The sequence below is a fragment of the Oryza brachyantha genome, chromosome 2, assembly GCF_000231095.2.
Source record: "Oryza brachyantha chromosome 2, ObraRS2, whole genome shotgun sequence".
Lineage (NCBI taxonomy): Eukaryota > Viridiplantae > Streptophyta > Magnoliopsida > Poales > Poaceae > Oryza > Oryza brachyantha.
Genome location: NC_023164.2, coordinates 20009739 through 20030931, shown reverse-complemented (window position 1 = coordinate 20030931; position 21193 = coordinate 20009739). Strand labels below are relative to the sequence as shown.

At 41.9% G+C, this 21193-nt stretch overlaps 3 protein-coding genes across 4 annotated transcripts; 1 reads left to right on the top strand and 2 right to left on the bottom strand.

Moving 5' to 3' along the window:
* Positions 1 to 635: 635 nt before the first annotated feature.
* On the bottom strand, positions 636 to 3708 carry LOC102721806 (vesicle-associated protein 1-3-like). Of its 2 annotated transcripts, XM_006647576.3 has the most exons (8): positions 3288 to 3706; positions 3113 to 3183; positions 2921 to 3002; positions 2715 to 2830; positions 2462 to 2623; positions 2176 to 2226; positions 1844 to 1912; positions 636 to 1066 (listed from the first exon to the last, which is right to left on the bottom strand). In XM_006647576.3, the coding sequence occupies exons 1-8, from the start codon at positions 3334 to 3336 to the stop codon at positions 953 to 955; spliced, it is 714 nt and encodes a 237-aa protein (XP_006647639.1). In that variant the 5' UTR covers positions 3337 to 3706; the 3' UTR covers positions 636 to 952. The 2 variants fall into 2 exon arrangements, with proteins under 2 accessions (XP_006647639.1, XP_015688927.1); XM_015833441.2 differs by lacking the exon at positions 1844 to 1912 and having other exon boundaries at positions 3288 to 3708.
* Positions 3709 to 5439: 1731 nt separating this feature from the next.
* Positions 5440 to 6258, bottom strand: LOC102721518 (probable lipid phosphate phosphatase beta). Its single transcript, XM_006647575.3, has one exon. The coding sequence runs from the start codon at positions 6195 to 6197 to the stop codon at positions 5580 to 5582; it is 618 nt and encodes a 205-aa protein (XP_006647638.1). The 5' UTR covers positions 6198 to 6258; the 3' UTR covers positions 5440 to 5579.
* A 10994-nt stretch (positions 6259 to 17252) lies between these two features.
* Positions 17253 to 18598, top strand: LOC102709818. The gene has a single exon (XM_040521092.1). It carries the CDS (start codon positions 17458 to 17460, stop codon positions 18358 to 18360), a length of 903 nt encoding a protein of 300 aa, XP_040377026.1. The 5' UTR covers positions 17253 to 17457; the 3' UTR covers positions 18361 to 18598.
* The last annotated feature ends 2595 nt before the right edge of the window (positions 18599 to 21193 follow it).

Genomic DNA, 21193 nt, shown 5'->3' with positions numbered 1-21193 from the left:
AATAATAAGAGGATTTGTACCTGGAATGAACAGGATAGCGGCGATGTCATATCACTGGAAACGGACCCTATAACGTGAATTTTCCGGCAACATGGTCAGTGTCATTTGGACCCATGGGTGGAGGCGTCCAAATATTAGTGTCCACGTCCCTCTAACGCTAGAGTTGTTGTACGAGTGTTTTGGTGAGCTTCTGTTAGTGTTTGGCTAGTTTCATGTGTTGGATGAATAATGATCAGGAGCAGAGGATCACAAATAACTGGCACTGCGTTCTAAACTGTTCGGTAAGATTATCTACTCCTTCGATATCTATTAGCATGTTCTTATAAAGCTGTTAAATGTTAAGTTTCGTGCGAAAATTTTCGATACCGAGTTTACGACCATTACATGCCGTCGATCTGCAGCTAGTGTCCTAGATGACACGCTGCAGCAAAGTCAATGTCGCGGATGAACAGCCGCAGCAAAATTGCTGAGGCATAGGATTTCTTCCTCTGAATTTGAGCACTGTCGCTGCATTGTGAGTTGTCGCTGTGTTAATGCAGGAAAGTTTACAGCACATTGCGCTAGTTTTTTTTTTTCTGCAGTTGCTGTAAAGGGAACGAGTCCCATGCATGCAAAGGATTCTGAAACTCGCCGAGGGCCGTACCGCAGGCACAATTTACACTCAACAGCAGTTACAACTTACAAGCAAACGAGTTTACGATGTGAACTGTATTAGATTTGATTATATATATGAACGCTCCAGAGATAGAACAGCTTTTCTCTCTCTATCTCTATCTACAATGAATGGTTTTCTCCCATCCTTGAGAGGCAAGATTATTCCTTTCAAGAACGGAAGACAACCTCCTATAAACGAGTAGTAATATAGGAGTACTTGTACAAAGAGAAACGAAAGAGCAGATCGGCAGAGGGACAAAATTCTGCACAACGCACCGTATGTTGCAGCTAATTCTGGCTACACATTGCTTTGAGTCATGAAGTATCCAGCAAAGACAGAGAATGCAAAGACCAGAAGGACAGAAAGAGTAGAGAAACCCCGAACGGATGATGGCCTTCTCTTCTTAAGATCCTGAAATGGAGAAGCTTAGTATCATTAGATATCAGAAAATCACGGCAGAAGTGGCAAACAGAGTTTATAGAAAGAAAAGAACAGGCATCTTCTATAGAACTTCAAGGATCCTCATGTTTCCTGCTCTATTTAGATATCTGCATATACACTACATCGAAAGCTTCAAGGATTGTCCGCCTTATCAGGATGGTAAAGAATATGTTTTCATTTGTTTTCTAAGAACATGTTGAAAGATAGTCTAATATTGACTCTTCGCCATCCACATCAGCAACACTAAGCATATGTACAAAGATAGCGTCACCAGAATATTTTTTTATTACACTTTTTTTTAACCTTTTTAACTACTCATGTAACAAAATTTTCTGAAATAAATGGTAGAAATCGACTCTAAACCGTTGTCATGTATCACAGCTATTTTTCTTTTTCTTCTCTCCTCCTTACTTCATGTTATTATGACAATGAAGAGAGTCAGCTAATAATAGCTTTTTGTACATCTGATCTGCTGCTTTTGCACGCAGATGTTGTAAATTCTTTCTCCTGATTAACAAAAAGATGTGCAATTATTTTGCACATTCCCTAAAAAGACGTTTAAGTAAAAATAGCAATAAAAAGGCAGCAAATACTTATCGTCATATGAATGAACCCCATTAAAAGGTAGCAAGAAAAATAATTTCATGGTAATCACTGAAATATAGTTATGAAAAATTGAAGCAAATGAACGCTCAATTCCTTTTTGAACATAAAAATTCAAATTGTTATCTAAAGAAAAGCCAATACCAATGCTTGTTGAAGCTTCTGGTTTTCATCTAGATATTTTCTCAATACAGCTTCGGTCAAAGAGACGGCCTAAAGAACACCAGAAAATAATCAAGAATGTCAAGAATACATTAAACAACTCGGTGAAATTGTTAGATGTTTAGTATAGTATAGTACAAGAATTTCAGATTTTCTAACGTTATGGACCAAGAAGAACTAGTATAGTACAGAGTCTTAGTATAAAAGTAGAAACAATAATAGATTTTTTTTTCTTTCAGACATCATTCTGTCATACTGAACATGTTAATTACTAAGGAATATTCTTCCAGCAAACAATACTTAAAGATAACAACCTCGTTGTTATGTGAAGCCTGTGAACCCGATGTATATCCCAGCCTTGATGCCTGAGGAGCAGGTGAACAAACAAATCATTATTAGGAACAGGCATTTCATCATGATATTTGACACTCCCTCTGTTCCACAATGTTAGTATTTAAAGCCTTGCCCAAATTCATATAAATGTTAATGAATTAGACACATATACAAACTATATACATGAATCAACAGATGGATTTATGCAAGATTTAGAAAATCTTACAATATGGAATTGAGGGAGCAGTAAACAATGTTGCTACTTACAGAATAGGATGTAGATGGCATTTTCAGTTCATAGTCCACATCTGAATCAAGGGAATCAATATCTTCCTCTTCTTCCTCTGGCACAGGGGAGGGAGGATTGGCAGGGATGTAGACCACCCTCAGCTTGAACTCCTCGACTACCTTTCCAGGCTCTTTACTGAACTACAAATCACATGACATTTAACATTACTCAGTGTCAATCGATTGAAACTGCATCAATCAAATTCCAAGAACTCGAAACTGCAGGATTAACCATGCCAGAGTGAATGTCCTTCGACGCTGTGCCCTCCTCTACTACGACGCTTTGGATGAGAAACTTGTCCTTGCAGTGGTAATCCGCAGGGATCTCTCTCGGCGCTTGCATACTTACTAGTACAACAGAAACAACAGCGACGAGGCATGAACACGATGAACCGATGCATTGGGCAGTGTACAGAAAGCAGAGGAATCAACAAGCACCTGTGATCCCGCTTGACCCCCTCGGCAGCACGACTCCAGATGTCGGCCTCACCGAGTACTTCCTAGGGTTTGTTGTTTTCACCTGCAGATTGATCGAGCAAGCAGAGAACACCCAGGAAAAATCCAGACATTCATTCAACCTGATCAGGTTAGAGCAACTATGAAGCAAACAAAGCTGGCCGGGTTTTGCACCTTGAAGGCCACATGCTGATCGGTCTTGTTCGTGAGCTCCATGATACCCGAATTCTGCCTCTTGAGCCCGACTGCTCATCAGGGCATCGAAGTAAGCAGAGACGATCTGATCAGCCCCCAGAAATCAAGAAACGGCACCGGAACGAAGGACAGGTTGTCGAAAGAAAACACTCACATGGTATCTTCAGGTCTGAAGGGTAGACTCGAAGCAGCGTATTACTCATGGCGGCGCCGACCAAGCAACGAGAGGATCGAGGCAAACAAGATCAAAAACAAGAACACGATGCTGAAAAAGATCCAAGGAGACGGACGGACGGACGGGGGTCGACGCCTCGCCGGCGTGCGGCAGCTCTCGTTTCTTTCCTCCTCCAGGAAGCAAAGCACCAACGACGACAAGCAGCCACGCTATGTACCTGGATGCAGTCTTTGGTTACACGAAGCGAAACGGATCGGTTGATTTCTCGTGAGGGGGGTGGAATTCGGGTTTGGAATAAGAAGCTACTGTTAGAGTAGCATATACTGCGGATTAGCCGATTTGATTAGGGATTGGGAGTTGAGCCGTGGGTAATCCGGTCTGCTGATTTCCGTTTCATCTTGCGCGCGCGCGTTGGCCGGTTGGTTGGTAGAGTTAGTTGGTCGCCGTTGCCAGCTGGGATTGGATGGATACGACGGCCACGTCAGCTGGGAAAAAAACATCCCGATCCCTTTGCTTTCCGTTTACCTTTTCTTCTTGTTCTATCTCTGACTCAGAGTCGAAGGATGCAAGAACGGCCAAAAGAACAGCTGTTTGGGGAAAAAAATTTGAGTTTGGGGCCATTTGAAACGAGGGAAATTTAGTTTGCGTTTTGGCTTGTCCGTCCAAAGCGTACCGACATGAAACGTGGGTTGTGAGCTGACATGCGCTGAGTACCCAATCCAGATGGAGGAATTATTGATGCTATGATCGAATGTACACCGAATGCTATCAAGATCATGGGGACATAATATGGGATCATGGCTTACCAGCTTGTTAGTTTTTCTAAACACTGTCACCAGTCACCAGTTTGTTGAGTTCCCCGTTTTGTTTGATTGCCATGCCACAGACGTACAGTACATAACTAATGCTACACAGGGCACAACCGATTTGAGCTGGATTCAACTAGATATGTACGCTAACTTAATTTTAACTAATTTGCATATCACTGGTTTATATTATCAAGATTTATGCAGGGAAGAAAAGCTTACAAATACACATGCACGTCATCTAAAATCAACTTTACATCGAATTGAAATAACAAACTTGTATCTTAGAGCATTTTTCCCGTCCTTGATAGAGGTACCAAATTTTACATAGAAAACAGTAGTACCTCCTGATACCTTGTTAAGGATGGTAAAATTACTCTGTATTTTAAGATTCAAAAGGGCAATAAACACAAGTACACGACAAGTTCATAGAGAAAACAAACCCTTTACTTAAGCTTATGAGGCCATGAGCTACCAGATAACCAGATAAGCTATTCAGGGATATTTATTTGGAGTTATGCTAATTATCCAGATCCAAAGCTTCCACGCAAGTAACAACCTTCTTTTCAGCTTTTGCTATTCCATCTCCCACTTTGTCATGGCTGTGTCACGGTCCAACAGCATCAGGATATGAACAGGGACATCAGCCACACACGCATCTTGCATTCTCCCAGGTCATGCAGGCAAATATGCCAAATTTCATCCAGCAATGGGCCACTGTCTCCTTGTTTTCTCATTCAGTATTGTCGTCATTAACACAGTCGATGTCCAGAATTGACATCCCAGTCAGACGAATAGTATATGGTTAAGTTGCTTTCTTACTCAACTTTCAAGCAGTACCTGTGGTATTGACTATTGATTGCTTTCACCATGATCTATCAGTTTCAGGCCCATAGCGTCCCTTCACGAGCACACTGCAATATAGCATAGTTATCTGCCAATTCATTGATTATATAGTCATATGGAACAATAGGCACTTCTCTTTGAAACTGGATATAAGGAGTACTGACCTGACCTGAGATCGATGATGATTGATGAATGATCCATTCATGCACTGCTACAGTATAACTCTTCCCCCTCCTAAGTTCGTAAATAGTAGATCAATCTGCCATGGAATACCTAGCAATGCAATGCTATTCAATGAAATGCATAGGAACATAAGCAATGAACAGCCTCTCAACAACACATTTCCTATGTGAGGTCAGTCAAACTCAGATTAACAACGTTAGAATATCATAGCTTATCTGCATCGATCAGAAATGAAGAGTACTCACTTCTATAGCAACCATTCTACCCATTAGCTAATTTTCGTGAAGTAATTGAGGTGATCACTCATTCGCTGCTTCACACAATGCCCAATTCAAGAATTAAGTACAGAGTGCATTCGCTAAACTTGAACCGCTCATAAAATTGCAAACTGCGACGGAAATGCTACTACTATATCCCAGTCGTGCAAGAACAATAGCTAGCACACAAGGAAGCTGATGCGAGTACACATCGACGTCAACAACAAAGAGCTGAGCCAGGCCTCGAACACCCCGAGGCAAGCCCCGGCGACGACATCGAGGACGTAGTGCCGGCCAAGAAGAACCCTGGACGCCGACGTGGCGGCCGCCCAGAGGAAGAGCGCCTCCTTGGGGAAGCCACCGGCGGCGAGGAAGCCAGCGACGAGGAAGGCGCGGGAGGAGTGGCCGCTGGGGAAGGACCAGTGGTCGGCGGCGACGGCCACGTACATGTCCGCGGCGTTGTAGGCCGGGCGCGGGCGGCGGACGATGAGCTTGGCGACGCCGACGAAGAGGATGTCGAGCACGAGGCCCGCGACGAGGCCGGCGAGGAGAGGGGATACCTTGGACGAGGTGGTGGTGGAGATCAGGAGGAGGGATATGGGGACGGGGAGCCAGATTCGTCCGTCGCCGGCGACCTCGAGGGCCTTGAGGAGGAGGCGGGGAACCGGGAGGAACAGGGCGTGGAGGCGGAGGGACACGGCCGCGTCCAGATCCCCAACGCCGCCAAGTAGCGCAGACTTCGCCGGCGCCTGCGTCACGTGGGCCTTCGCCGGCTGCGAGGCAGATGCGGTAGCCATGCGCGCAAGCAGACGCGATGACGAGGTGCACTTCGCTTTATTATATTTTTTTTTCTTTTCTGTTTTTGAGAAAGAAAACGCTTGCGTTGTTTTTAATCAAGATTGGCGTGATCACCAAAAATTGCATATTTGATAACCGAAAAAAGCCGTTTTGTAATTAGAGGACACGAAACGTTGTCTTCATAAAAATAACCCTTAAAATATTGCGCACTTAATTTTTATAACATTAAAAGGTAATTTAATCTAAATACATATATTTACTTAGCAAACTTCCCATGTTACCCTTCCACCGTATTTCTCTAACCGTATATTCTTTCATCGTAATTTAGACATTCTGTGTTAATGTGAGATTTCCTGTAGTGACAACGTCCAACCCCTCGTCGTTGACACAGTTAAGGCTGTGACCAAGAACCACTTTTGGGGAATTGTTAAATCACATATGATAAAAAAAATATTAGAACCAATATCTTGCAAACTTTTGATCTTAAAAGCAAAAGAAAAGGATGAGATGAAACAAAACGATAGGGCAGGTCCATTCGGTGTTCTGGAGTAGGTCTGAACATTCGGCTTAGCCACAAATTCTGGGTTGGGTTTTTAAGGTTTTTTAAATTTCGGGTTTCCAATATCAATATCCAAAATTAGTGAAAAAATTTAAGACCTGATATTTCGGGTACCCACCAACTAGTGGCGGATCCAGGATTCGAAGGTTAGGGGGCTCTTCTTCCTCCTCTCTTCTTTTCTCTCCTCTCTCCTCTATTTTACAAAGGAGATCTGACGTGTAGGGGGCCTGGAGCCCCGCCAGCCCCCAGTAGATCCGCCATTGCCACCAACTCGGGTTTAGGTTTCGGGTTAATCGTTATAACCCAAACAATGCTTACATACTGAAAACAAATATGGTGAATGTCTTTTGACACAAAAATAGCAGTGACTCAGTGTTATTTTTCTAAAAAATATTGTTTCAGCAATATTTCAGTTGTAAAACCATACAGATTATCTCAAGTCATACGTTAAAACGTTAAAGCAAGATATTGTGGGTTGTACGTGACTTCTTGTCTTCCTTGTGGGCTGCGTGAGTGTGGGCTGGTGATTTTACCTTTTGGGCTAGGCTTAAACCGAATAAAGCAAGAGATTGTTACTTATATTTCAGGTTAGTCAAGTATTTCAGGTACTTGAGGCACAAACTGATTGACCTGAAATAAATTCAGGTTTTTATAGTTGGAACTCGCAAATACAATTCGTGCATCGAGTTTCGGTTCTCCAGGTTCGGGATCGATTTTTTCGGGTACAATCTTCAAGTTTCGGGTTTTATGCCCGGTACGATTGTGGAGCAGACATCGAGTGGCGAAAGACAAAGGGCGGAAAGAATGAGAAGGAAAGAGGATAAGGTGTACTATAGACGCACAAATCTTAAAGTAATCTAAAGCCCTGTTTAGTTTTAAAAAACATTACATCGAATCTTTGAACATCTAAATGAATCATTAAATATATATTAATATTAAAACTAATTATACAATTATAAGAAAATCGTGAGACAAATCTAGTCTAATTAGTGCTGATTAGTCATAGGTGCTACAGTCGGCGGAATCAACTAAATGCAAACGCAGCCTAAATGGTTAAAGATATACGGAAACAAAAGTGTGGTTTATGTCTAATACTGCATCCCATTTTTTCCAGGCTCTCGTCTTTGCTACCACTTCGCTTCTCAGTATGCAGGAGTAAAAAAAACAAGAGGGGGCTGGCCCAAAGAGCGGTACTACTACATCACAGAAACGAGCAGAGCGGGGTCGCGTCCAGCCGTCCAAGGCGGTCATCGATCAGCAGCACTTCCACAGTTCCACGTTCCATCTGCAAGAAACGGCCAGCGCTGCAGCACACTGACGTCTCGACGAGCCAGCGATCCACCTGCGCTGCGCCGGGGATATCGGCCTCCGACGCTCCTCCCCCCACAGATCGAGGCCCTCCCCCTCCCTCCCCCTCATCGGGCAGGGCGCTCCAGGCAGACGCAGCCGCGGGCGCAGCCACCGCCGTGCCGTGGGCCAAAAACCTTGGCACGTCTCCGCACGCACCCCACGAGCGCTGCCTGCCGGCCGCGGCGTACAAACGCACGGCTCGCGAGCGACCGCCCGCAAAGGCTGGGCCGCGTTTTACCAGCAACTGCCTCGGAATTCTCAGCCTCTTCCCTCGAACTTGGCCTTTCTGGGCCGAGTTTATTTACAGACTCCGACGCTTTGCGTGGCTTCCCTCCTGTCGCTAATAATCAATTAATTCTCTCTTGCGTAATCCTTCGGCTCGGTTTTCACCCTGTCTGAACTTTCAAATTTGAACGTGTAGGACGGGACAGTTGTTGGTGCTGACCAGTAGTTAGTTAGTAAATTCGAAGCTTTTTCTTCTTAACTCGGGTTTTTGTGAATATTCTCGCGTGTCCCCACATTCTGCTAGTTTCATATCGGTATCATCATTCGTCCTGGACTATACAAATGCCATGTGTTGTTTCTTTTGTTTACTTTCTAACCTCGCGTCCTCGGTCGTGGGACCGAATGGGGCGCAAGTATGCATGGCTCGTGCGAATTTTGTTTGTGTTAAAAGGTGCGGGGGGAGAACGCGATCCTGCGAACGAAGAGAAAGATCACTTTTTTTCGCACCTTACTCATTTTGCCTTTGTTCAAACACGTACATGCCCGACCAACTTGTAGCGCCACTTCAAAACTTCAAATTAAGTTGAAAAGGAGAGCTTACCTTCGACGACAGTAACGCGGCCAATTTGAGTCCATATGTATGTATGTCTTTTACCGATCGGTATATTATACAGATGTAAATCCGCACCTGCAATCATGAGCCATTCTGCTGCTTTTCAAAGAAGTAACGTGCATTCTACTCTAATTTCTAAACTCTGTTAATGTCTCTCTCTCTGTCTACTGTCTACTCAAGCATATGTACTATCCCATTATTGTAGAGATTTGTTATGGGAAGATAAGCTAGCTAGCTAGCTAGCTACACTGGCCAACAATTGGATAAAGACATGTCAACCTTGATCACATGGGTCCTAAACATACGCTTAATGCATGTCCAGAAAACAGAACAAGATAAAACAACAACTCTGATTAAAATTAAAGAACTCATAGCTACCTAGGAGTACCTACCTACGCGCAACTAGCTAAATCCAATATTAATCCCGCTCTCGACCGCGTACCTCCTCCAGCCTAACTTCTCGCCAAATTAAAACCTCTCTGCCAAACAGCTATGGCTTCGCGAACTGCTAGCCTCGTGCGCGCGCGCGTACGAGACAATTAACGAAACGATATGATCCACCGCGCGCACCGACACACGCGACACGCCAAGCGACGGACGGACGGACGGGCGAGCGCGATCGGCGCCGCGCGGCGATCATCTCGATCGATGTACGTACGTATACCGCGATTCGCCGGCCGATCGGCCCCCGCGTGCTTCTGGACTCTGGTGTCGATGTCACGGCCGCGGGCTTGCCGTTGCGTAACGTTTTTCTGGGGACAGGGCTGAGGGCGACGGAACGACAAGGCTCCTGACGACGTATGTGGTCTCGCGCGCGGCTGAAAATGGATCGTCTAATTTTAGGCTGCGTTCGCAAATGCCACCGAAGTAAAACTTTTCTATCGTTTATCGTACTTATGTTTTTCAAATTGCTAACTAGGGTATTTTTTATAAAAAAATAAAAGTTCTTTAAAAAATTAGATTAATCAATTTTTAAGTGTATAAAAATTAATATTCTGTATTTAATTAATCATATAGTATTGACTTTTTGTATTTTACGTGCTTTGATTTGACTGGCCACCACTTACAATTTTAAATACGGTCATACTTTTATACGTCGGTCACCAAATAAGAGGGAAGTTAAGTCGGAGGAGTTTCGACCGCGCGGACGACGCGAAGCGGTGCATGCGGCGTGTGCAGAGCGCGCGCGGCACACGGTGGCTCGCGCGCGGAATCTCACGACCCAAGATAGCTGCGTTGGAGGGTTCGGAGAGTGCGTGTTTGTTTGTGTTGCGCCGATCGTGCGTGCTTCTTGGGCGTACGTGGTGCCAGTGCCATGGTGTGCGTGCCTTGTGTTCTGGAGGGAGGGGTACGTACGTACGTAGTTCTTCTCCGTTCCAAAAATAAACTAATTTTTTATTTTTAATTTTTGACTTTTCGTTTTATTCAAATTTTTTTCGATTATTATTTTTGTTTTATTAGATAATAAATCATAAATAGTATTTTACGTGTGACTATTTTTTTTAATTTTTTAAAAATTTAATAAATAAGACGAATGGTCAAACATTAGACACGAAAATCGGACTGAGGAATAGCTCCGAGTGAACACGATGGGTGGGTAGTACTGATGATCGTAGGTAGGCGCGTGCGTGCATCGGTGCAGCGTGGGGTCGCGGGAACGACCTATCAGGGTGAGATGACATTTGCTTTTAATTTTTTGTGCACGGCCATTGCCATATCTCGCGTTTAAAGCCGAATCGGGATTTTTCATTCATTTAGCAAACCAAACGACAATTAGTGCAGCATTTAACTAGTACCCAGTAACACGTACTGGTAGAGTCCATCGCTAACTGAGATAAGAGTGTGCGTGCGTACCGGCCGGATTGAAGTTTACACATTGAGGCCTCGTATATATCGTATATAGTTTGCAAAAAAAAATTTGTAAAAACATTACATCAAATATTTCATTTAGAGTATTAAACATAGTCTAATTATAAAATAAATTTCAGATTCTGCCTAGAAACGGTGAGACGAATCTTTTGAGTCTAATTAATCCGTCATTAGCATATATTGGTTACTGTAGCACTTATGGCTAATCACGTCTTAATTTGGCTAAGAAAATTCGTCTCACGATTACCTTCATGTATATTTAATGCTTTATTTAAATATCCTGAGATTCAATGTGATAACACGGCCTGAGCAACAAATTTTGTCATCAAGGTCATAAAAAAGTACAATATGAGATATCAGCAATCAATGTTAGCTAGGTTTACATACTGCCCCCCAATTTGAAAATTATTGTTGGTTTGAATAACGGCGTGGTCTCCAAAATCTATTTTTTACTGTGATATTTTACTAAAGTATACACAAAAAATAATTAAATAAATACATCTTATAAAAACACATCTACTGGTGTTTTGAAATTAAGTTTAAAATTTGTTGTGAGTTAAAGTTTTAAACTTATAACCGCACACATGTATAAAACTGTAGTAATTATGGAACTAGAGAGAATATATATTACTACATCCATCCTAAAAAACTTTATTTTTTGATTCCCATGACCAGCATTTGACCATTCATCTAATTTAAAAATATATAAAAAACTCAAAAGACACGTGTAAAATACTATTCTTGTTTTATCATCTAGTGACAATAAAAATATTAATCGTAAAAAAATTAAATAAGACGAAGAGTTAAACACTGAACAAAGGGAGTAGTAAAGTCATTTCTAGTGGAAATTTTTAGTTTTTTGTGTTTCTAAGTGTGCCACCTAAGCAAAAAAAAAAATTGATGGTTGAAATTGCACATACAATGTATTTGTTTCATTTTGTTGTTTCAGGACAATACATGTAAGAGACAAACTGCATTAAAAACAACATAGACATAGTTTCATCTAGATGATATGCCTTTTTTTAATCTTTCATCACTAATTATTTATGACATTACACTCTATGTAGTGAGAATGAAATTTTCATTAGGAACGGTCTAATAAACTATCGACACATAATCAATCCTTCTTCATGCACACATCGTACAGATAGGATCACAAATATATCTTCACTGTTAAAAATGCGGGAAGAAAAATTCTATGGGATGGACCCAACCAATACGACCCTATTGAGAACTGTAAAACCTAACAATTTCACTAATCTTAAAGTATGGTTCTGTCACTTGGGAGATGAAGCATACATATGGCACAATTGAGGGTGGGGCTTCTGTGCCACAGGCAAGGCTATGCTCTGAGAGCATATACAATGAAGTAGCATGATGAGTGGTTCTAACCCTCCATATTAGCATCGTACTACTACCTTAGGTACGTCCCTACAGAGCTCCTCATGTCCTATAAAGGGCACACATGTCTCGTTAGGATCTTGTTAGAGAGAGAAACTCATAGGCAGTCCAACATCAGTCCTTATGGTGATGCCGCCAATATTAGTCGCCGTGATGCGGGAGCACCAAAGAAAGGAGTGGAAGATGGGAGCGAAGCAGGAGGCATCCGCTGAGCTTGGGAAGCTAATATGCTGTCGAGGTAGCGACGATAATGCCACACAAATTTGGGTTGGGCAACCACGACATCTACAGTATAAGTGAATCCAAATACTCAAGATTCAATAACCACGATAAGAAGCTCCATGCCACAGAGATGATTGCAAACGTAGGACTGCCAAACATCCAAACGTAGAAAAAAAAAGTAAAGCCTAATCTTTTCACTTATGCTTACGCTTATAAGCTAAAATTTAAATTCTCAACATTAAATTTAGATTAGATTTTGGGTTATTTTTCATCGTAATTTATCTTCCAAACTTGGTTTTTTACTCGCAAACAACAACATGTATAAATATTTTATTTACAAAATATGTTTTACTTACAAATATATCATTTGGAGATATTTCTCAATGGACGAGAATCCATTTGATTGGAAACGGCCATAATAAAGAAGGATAATTATAAATTTATCATTTTTTGAATCGTTATTGTAAATTGATACTAAAAATTACTACATTACCATTATAATTAGCATTCGAGTGACATCCTTATAATATAAAAAAACGCTGGTAAATTTGCAAAAGATCCTAATAACGGCTATAGAGGCATGCTATGCAAATTCTGCAACACATGCTGAAGAGATCGTTTCTCTGGGTTGTCTAAGGCCCATTTGAAATGTAGGATAGACAAAACAAATGAACATGAAAACGTAGGAATTGAAGTTGTAAATTTTCTCAATTCCATAAGAACTGAAAACACATGAAACATGAATAGAAGCCCTTGGATTCCACTATAGGGAAAAATGAGCCAAGGGAAAATTTCAAGAGGTCCAACCAGTTGGTTATTTATCTGTATCTGTATTATTGTAAACACAGTTTGAAAAGAAGCAATCGGATTCACTTTAGAGGCTAAAAGTTACCACATTAATATAAGAAAAAATGTTAACCACTAGATCATTATATGTCTAGATTTCAAGCTGCTGAGACTTAGTGGATGTCAATGCAAGAGTTCTAGAAATTTACAATCGTTTCATGTCAGAGAGTAAACGGACATGTTAGTTCATTGCAAAGTTAGATTCCGTTTAGCATACAGCAGTAGCATACTAATACGGGTTTCTATTTGCAAAGCAGGGGTGATGGTTGGTCTTTTTAATAGAAAATGGCAAATAATATATTTACAAATGAAAAATAATTTTTAAATAAAACTTTTATATACATATTTTTAGCGATCTAAAAGCTTGGCTAGAAAAATAAACTTCAGTGAAAAAGCTACAAATTTAAGATTAAAAATTTAAATTTTAGCCTATAAGTATAAATAGAAAGGGTCCAAGAGCTTGGCAGTAATAAAATGAAACTAGAATACGTCATGTATGACTGTTTTTAGTGTTTCACGTTTTCCGCAATAAATACCAAGCATTAAAAATTAATTAACACAACAACGGCTGGAAACCGCGCAATCATCACCTGCAAAAAAAAAAAAGACAATTCAAGCCAATCGTTCTCATAGGATTTTTACCCCTTCCAGTCCTGGGCCTGCGGGTATGTTTTGCTATTCCTTTCTTCTTATTATGCGTCCCTATTTTTACATTGATTTAAATTATTAGACAATCTATCATCTGCGGTCATTTATATATTTATATATGACGTTTCAGACATACAAATTATTGCATATCTTTATTTTACCTATAACGCTCGGTCGTAACGATAGACATTAATGATCGGAGGTAGTATCATATTAGAAAGATTGCTAAGAAAAAACATCACGTTCACTCTGCTGGCTAAAGTTACCATATTAATTTAAAAAATAAAATGATCTTAGTTGTTAGATTATAAATGTATTGATTGATTGATCTAGTCATATACAAAATACAATTATACCTATAGAAATAGAAGTTAAAGGTTTATATAAAATCTAAACCTACAGAGATCGTCCGCTTCCCCTGCGATCTGCCGTAGCCAGCCCCCGACCCGTCGCCACCGAAGTCACCTGGTGCCCGCCGAGGTCTGGCCGCCCGCTGCCCGATCTCTGCTGATGTCCCAGTCGGGGCTCCGCCCTCGTCGGTCAATCTTCCGCCACCGCCGCCCTGGCCAGTGCCCCCGACGCGCCGCAAGAGCTCTCGCCGTCGGTCGATCTGCCGCCACCGCCGCCGCCCCGGCCAGCGCCCCCGACGCGTGTTGATCTGCCGCCACCGCCGCCGCCTCGGCCAGCGCCCCGTACGCGCCGCCGCCGAGATCTCCGCGGAGACACGGCGGCCGCCGCCACTCCCGACCCATCGCTCGCCCGCCGCCGCCGCTCCCGATAGCCGTAAGAGAGAGGGGAAAAGATAAAAGAGAGAGGTGACACTGAAGGAAATTAAAAAAATAAGAAGGAAAACATTTGGTGGTTATTTTGCAAACAATTTCTATATTTTTAACCAATCATGAAATAATCTTTGAAGACTATTATTTTAGTTTTAATGTATCATTTTCCACATTTCAATAAATAGCTAAATAAATAAAATGCATTTTCTTACTTTCTCACCTCACTGAAATTTAAAAAATATATAAATTTGTTGTTATTTATTATTCTACAAATTGTACACTTTATAATTACGGTCACTAAAAAAACTAAACTTTCTGATCTATAATGTAAATTACATGTGGCAAAGCCATGTGGCGGCCTGATCTACGTCGTCCGATCTTTGAGGTCTTTAAAAGAAAATAAAACAAACAATATATTTACAAACAGAAAATAATTTATAGATAAAACTTATATATATATATATATATATATTCAAAGTAAAAAATATTACTAAAGTAGGTTAAATGCCATTTTATATAGAATGCTTTTTACCTAAACAGGTCACTTACAAATTTAAAAAACGTCCAACAAAAATCCAAATATACCATTATAACATAACGTTTTTTAATATTCCAAACTTATGCATATATAGATATAAATATTCTCTACAGTATTTAGTTTCTTACCATCCACAACTCATTTAACTTGTACTCAACCTTCCAGACACCATCACATCAATCATTTGAGAGGCATTATAGTTTTTCCTCGATTCTTATTTAGTTCTTCACTCTTACAAATGATAGCATGGTCCTAAATAATTCAGTTGTTGCAAAAAAAATATACATGCCATATATTTGCTACAGAATGGCCACAAATAGCTAAAAACAATAGTATTTTACAAAAAACATTGTAAAAACATTAAACAATATATTATCGCGGGTAAACAAATGATTACACCGGTTCAAAATGACTCGCCAATGTCATCAGTCTTAAAATATCACTGACTTAACAATTTAGCAATACGTTTTCGCCAATATCATTTTTATCCAACGTGTAAAAAAATAAAGATTATTTTATCTACACCTATTTATAATAAAAAATTATGGACAAAATAGACTTCCCCGCGCTATTTTTTCATTTAAGATAATTTATATTAGTACATATTAATGGTTATAATAAAAAACTTATTCCTCATAATTACGCGCGGCAAAGCCGCATGTTCTTTCTAGTATATACTAGTAAACTAACTAAGGCCGCGTTCATGTGCGTGGGAAGTAAGTTAACTTATCCTGGCACGAAAAACGTAGTAATAGATTAGTACATAATTAATTAATTATTAATTATTAAAACAAATAAAATAGATTAATATGATATTTTTAAAACAAATTTTTTATAAAATTTTTTTGCAAAAAGTACACCATTTAGCAGTTTGAAAAGTGTGCATGCGAAAAACGAGGGTGATAAGTTAACTTATTGGGGTTGAAGAACGCGGCCTAAGAGTTATATATAAAATCCAAACCTTACCGAAGTATAAGCTAAGAGTTGCATATACAATTCAAACATAATTTTAGCCGTTAAATTATGACATGTCTAGATTATATTATAATAGTATAGATTGATCAATATAGTTATATATATAAATATAAATATATATATAGAAAATAGAAGTTAATGGTTGTATATGAAATCCAAATACATACAAATATAATGTAAGAGTTGTATATGGAATTCAAACCTTATAGAAATTGAAGTTAAAAAAATTATATATGAAATATACTTTTACATATAATAGTATCTATAAAATTAAAATTTAAAAGTACTATATTAAATATAACCATACGTGATATATCTAAATCCGTATAAAATGGTGCGTGTCAACCCCCAGTTTACCTATAAAATTGACTATAGGAATACAATTAATCCTATAGATCTTCTTTCCATGGACCAAAAGAGTCTAATAGGAAATATCCTAAGAAATTCGAATCCTCCTAAATTCGTTCGCCAATTCTTCGATGGCCCCGTTTAATTTCCAAAATTTTTTTCTCAAAAACATCACATTAAATCTTTAGACACCTAAATAAAGTATTAAACATAAATGAAAAAGAAAACTAAGTTAGGCGAGAAATCGTGAGACAAATCTTTTGAGCCTAATTAGTTTATGATTAGTCACAAGTGCTACACTAACTACATGTGCTAATGATAAATTAATTATGTTTAAAAGATTTGTCTTGTAGTTTCCAAACGAGCTATGAAATTTGTTTTTCTATTTGTATTCGAAAACCCCTTTATCATTCGATCAAACGTCTAACGTGACACCCAGAAAATTTTCATTTCGCGGACTAAACGGACCTGAAATGGACCCTAAGATGTTCCAACAGTAACACTGGCCATGAGGATCCAGCAACTAAAAAACCAGCCATACCTTACCTTACCTGCTCGACACGATTCCTATAAACCTAGCTACGCCACCTTATAATAACACTGTTGATATCTGTGGTAAACAGTGAAGAAACACAGTAATTTCCATTCCATAAAATGAGCTGTTCCGCTGATGCACTGACTGCTGCGCAACCTGGTCAGTTTGCCAGAAGCATCCCCTAGCAGCAGCAGTATATCAGCAGATCACCTCGTCACCAAAGTTTAGAGCATATATACAAATTGCCGAGCAACAGCGACGACACTACTACCATAATAAACAACGTACGCCCTCCTCTCCACTTCTCTCCGGCTAGTGTACTATACTACACCACCGTCCGCATTCTACTAAATGCCGGAGAAGCTTCCGCCGCGCCGCCGCCGGCCGATGGCGGCGGGGAGCTGGGTCCGGTCGTTCCATTGTAAGTCCACGGCGGCTGGAGACGTCGCCGCGGCCATCACGGCGCTGCCCAAGAAGCCGCACCACCTGCTTCTGCCTCGCTCCAGCTGCGCTAGCTCCGGCGACGCCCACAGGAACGTCTCGTCGTCGTCGGCTAAGGCCAAGCCGCAGTCGAGCTCGAAGCAGTCTAGTCCGGCTAAGAAGGCGAAGAAGCACAGGCTTAAGGCGGCGTCCGTGCCGCCGTCGCCTCCTCCTGGCCCGCTTGGACCGGTCCCGGCGCTCACCGAGCTCCCGGCGGGGCACTCGTCGCGGCAGGTTGTCGAGATTATCTTCCTCTCGTCGTGGTCCCCGCTTCCGGCGGCACAGCATTTGCCGGCCGCGCTAGCTTCAGCCGGCGTCGGCGGGTTCACGGCAGAGGTGGAGATGTTGTTCCGCGTCCACAACCCTGCGCGCGCCGTGGCGCGCTTCGAGGACTACCGAGCCGCCGTGCGCGCTCGGGCAGGCGGGGCCTCCCGCAGCGCTGCCGACGGCAACGAGATGATGCGCTTCTCCCCGGCGCCTCCTGACGGGTGCTCCTCGGCCGCAGGCGAGGACGCGCTGCGCATCCGGACGTTCGACGGCAGCGGCGGCGCGCACGCCAACGGGCGCGGGCCGGCCTCCGGCAGGCGGGCCATGTTCCTCTGCAGGGTGATCGCCGGGCGCGTGGCGGATGGGCCAGCAGCCTCCGACGCCGACGCCGACGCCGAGCCAGTGCCCAGCAAGGAGTACGACTCCGTTCGCGCCGGCAAGGGCGAGCTGATAGTGTTCGACCGGCGAGCGGTGCTCCCCTGCTTCCTCATCATCTACAAGCTGTAAAAAAAAACCCCGTCCCGTTAACCTCTGCCCGCTAATTTTGTTCACTGCCCATGGGTGTTAATTAATCAACCACCATCAACTGCATAGCCGTGTGTAAAATCTTATCAGTTACCCCTGTCCAAATCCAATTAAACCTAGCTTCGAGTCATTCGAGTCCACTGGTTAATCTTTGGGTCTTCTTCGCCATTGCTCTCATGCATGCATCTTCTGCAAAGCATATGTACAGCCACTGTGCTGCACTGCCATGCTTGCTTGGATTGCGTTCTTGCACCGTGGTGCTTGTGACGACGTTGTTTATTCCCTGGAGTTGTCGTGTTCGACGGGGAGGGAGAGGCTTTTTAGGCTCCCCTTTCTCTCTCCGTGAAGGAAAGACAAAAGGAATGGATGGCGAGAGCCCGCCAACCCACAGATTGGCATGACGCGAGCGCGATGGCCCCCCCTGGCATGGATCGATGGCATCACAGGAAGCGAGGACCGCGCCCGCGCGAGAGCGAGAGCGAGAGCGACGCCTCGCTTGGGACGGCGTGTCGCCGGGCGCAGGCAGGCAGGCAGGCAGGGCTGCCTGGCCGCTGGGCAAGTGAGCAGAGAGCTTGGCTAGGGCGCTGCGTTGAAGAGAGGAGGCGTTCGGGTTTGGCACTTGCTGCTGGGCTCGTCTTTAATTCAGGCGCATGTTTGCCATGTGAGCTACTGCCCCGGCTTGGGAGTTTGGAACTTTGGATGGCTTCGCCAAGAACACCGGCGTTTACCCGAACCTTTTGTTTCTCTTCTTCTAAAGAGTTAAAGCTATTCTACAACAATTTCTGTCTCTAAATGGATCGATTTTAGTGTTTTATTATTATCGAGGGTGTAGGGGGTGATTGTTTGGCTGTTGTATAGAAAAAAACCATACTACATATTTGTAACCAAAAAATAATTTATGAATAAAAAATTTATATACCTATTTTTAGCGGTCTAAAAGTCAAGTCTGGAAAATAAACTTTAGTGAAAAAATTCTAAAATCAACTTTAAATTTAAGGTTAAAAATTCAAATTTTGTCTTATATGCATAAGCAAAAATTCAAATGTTGAACAAGGGCTTATTTTGAGAACATTGTTTCCAGTAATTAAATACAAAAACCGCCTGATTTTTTTTTTTGAAGCAGAGTAGGAACATATTCAGATACAGGTATCGGGATCGTAGAACTGAGAGGCGGATTTTCAATAGACAGGTTATTCAGAGAGATGATATATGGATACACTGGATGTCACGTGTATCAACAATTGCCTATGGTCTTCAGAAACAGATCGTCTCTGCTGGATTTGAATATTGCCACGACCCAGTACAGGCCTGCCGGGCGATTGAATAATCATGAGCAATACGCTCGCGTGCTCATTGCTCATCCTTTGGCGCCTTTTCTTCGAAGGCAGCAGCAGATGAGTAGTCATCGTCCTCGTAGTTTCATTGAAATGAGAAATTCAGTATACAGGTATACAGCTTCAAGTTATTTACTCCATACTTGCTGATTACAACCCATCCACTAGTGATGTACCATCGTCATCATCACCGGCATTGCTTTTTTTCTTGCGAGCTCGCGATCATGAACAATGGCTTTTTGCTTCCCCGAAAATGTTATCCCTGTAATGCTCTTTTGAGCCACCTCTGGCTTGACTGGACTTGGTTTGTACATTGGAATGAGCTGAAAGAAACCATTCCGATTTTAAGACCAGCATCTTTGACCCATTTGTGCACATTGTAGTTAGCAACTCTGCAGGCTTAGAGATTACATACTATGAATTTAAATTTTTTTTAGAAAGATCAAACCTGAAGTTGTAAGCAAAGCAACTAACCGTGCGCAAGCTTTTCAGGCGACATTACAACATGTTCTGTATAAAGCTTGAATCCATCCTTCCAATCCCTGATCCTGAAATAATTCTGTTTCAGCTTTCAGGTATAGTTTGGGCTCACTTTGTAGTGATGTAATCCAACTGAATCCACCCAAATAAAGGGGAATCCATGTATAAAGCACCTGCACAAGTTACTCGAAAAGCTCAGACTTCTGAAGGCCTTAAAAGCCAGGCAACCCAAATGAGTAGCAAACTCAAGGTGCCATGACTGAAGTTTGAATCAGCTTGCTATCAAAGGTTCATACTCACTTGTGACTGACAGTGCTGGGGCCACAGTTCTTTGTGTTGGGAACAGTACGCTGAAGTATACATTTGAAAACATGATCAAGTGTTCTTTAAATGTATACGGTAAATCTAAAAGTATAGGTATACGTACAATATATGTACAAGAGATTTGCTCTGGTCCAATAAAAATTACCTCAAGGTACCAGTACCCCGAGGTACTAAATCGTTTCCTGCCATTGAATCTAGCTGAGTAGGATGTGCACTGTTAGATCCAACGATCAGAAATAATTTGATACCGAGATACTTTTTATTACTTTTTATTTGACCGAAGCAAATCTCTACTTCATGCTTCATGCCAAGGAGAGCCATGCGTCGGCCCTAAACTCTTGCTCCAAAGGTCCCCACCTCCACTACTGTTGTCTTGATGCTGGAACGTGTGTTAGCAATATTTTACTTCCAGCAGGCAGCAGATGCTAGCTTCTATTCTTCTGCTGTTTATAATATGCAGAGAAGACGACTCACAGAATCATAGGGTAATTAAACTGAAGATAAAACCCAGCTGCAATGAAGGAAGTTGCAACTTATTTAATCCTGAAGGTAAGAGAGCACATCAAGTAGCTCCAGTTCAGCACATGACTGGCCTTTTAAGTCCAAGCTACAGCAGCAAGAAGTACTATTCCTCACCTGGGTTGTCCTAGTATTTCTAACCTAGAGAGATAGTAAAA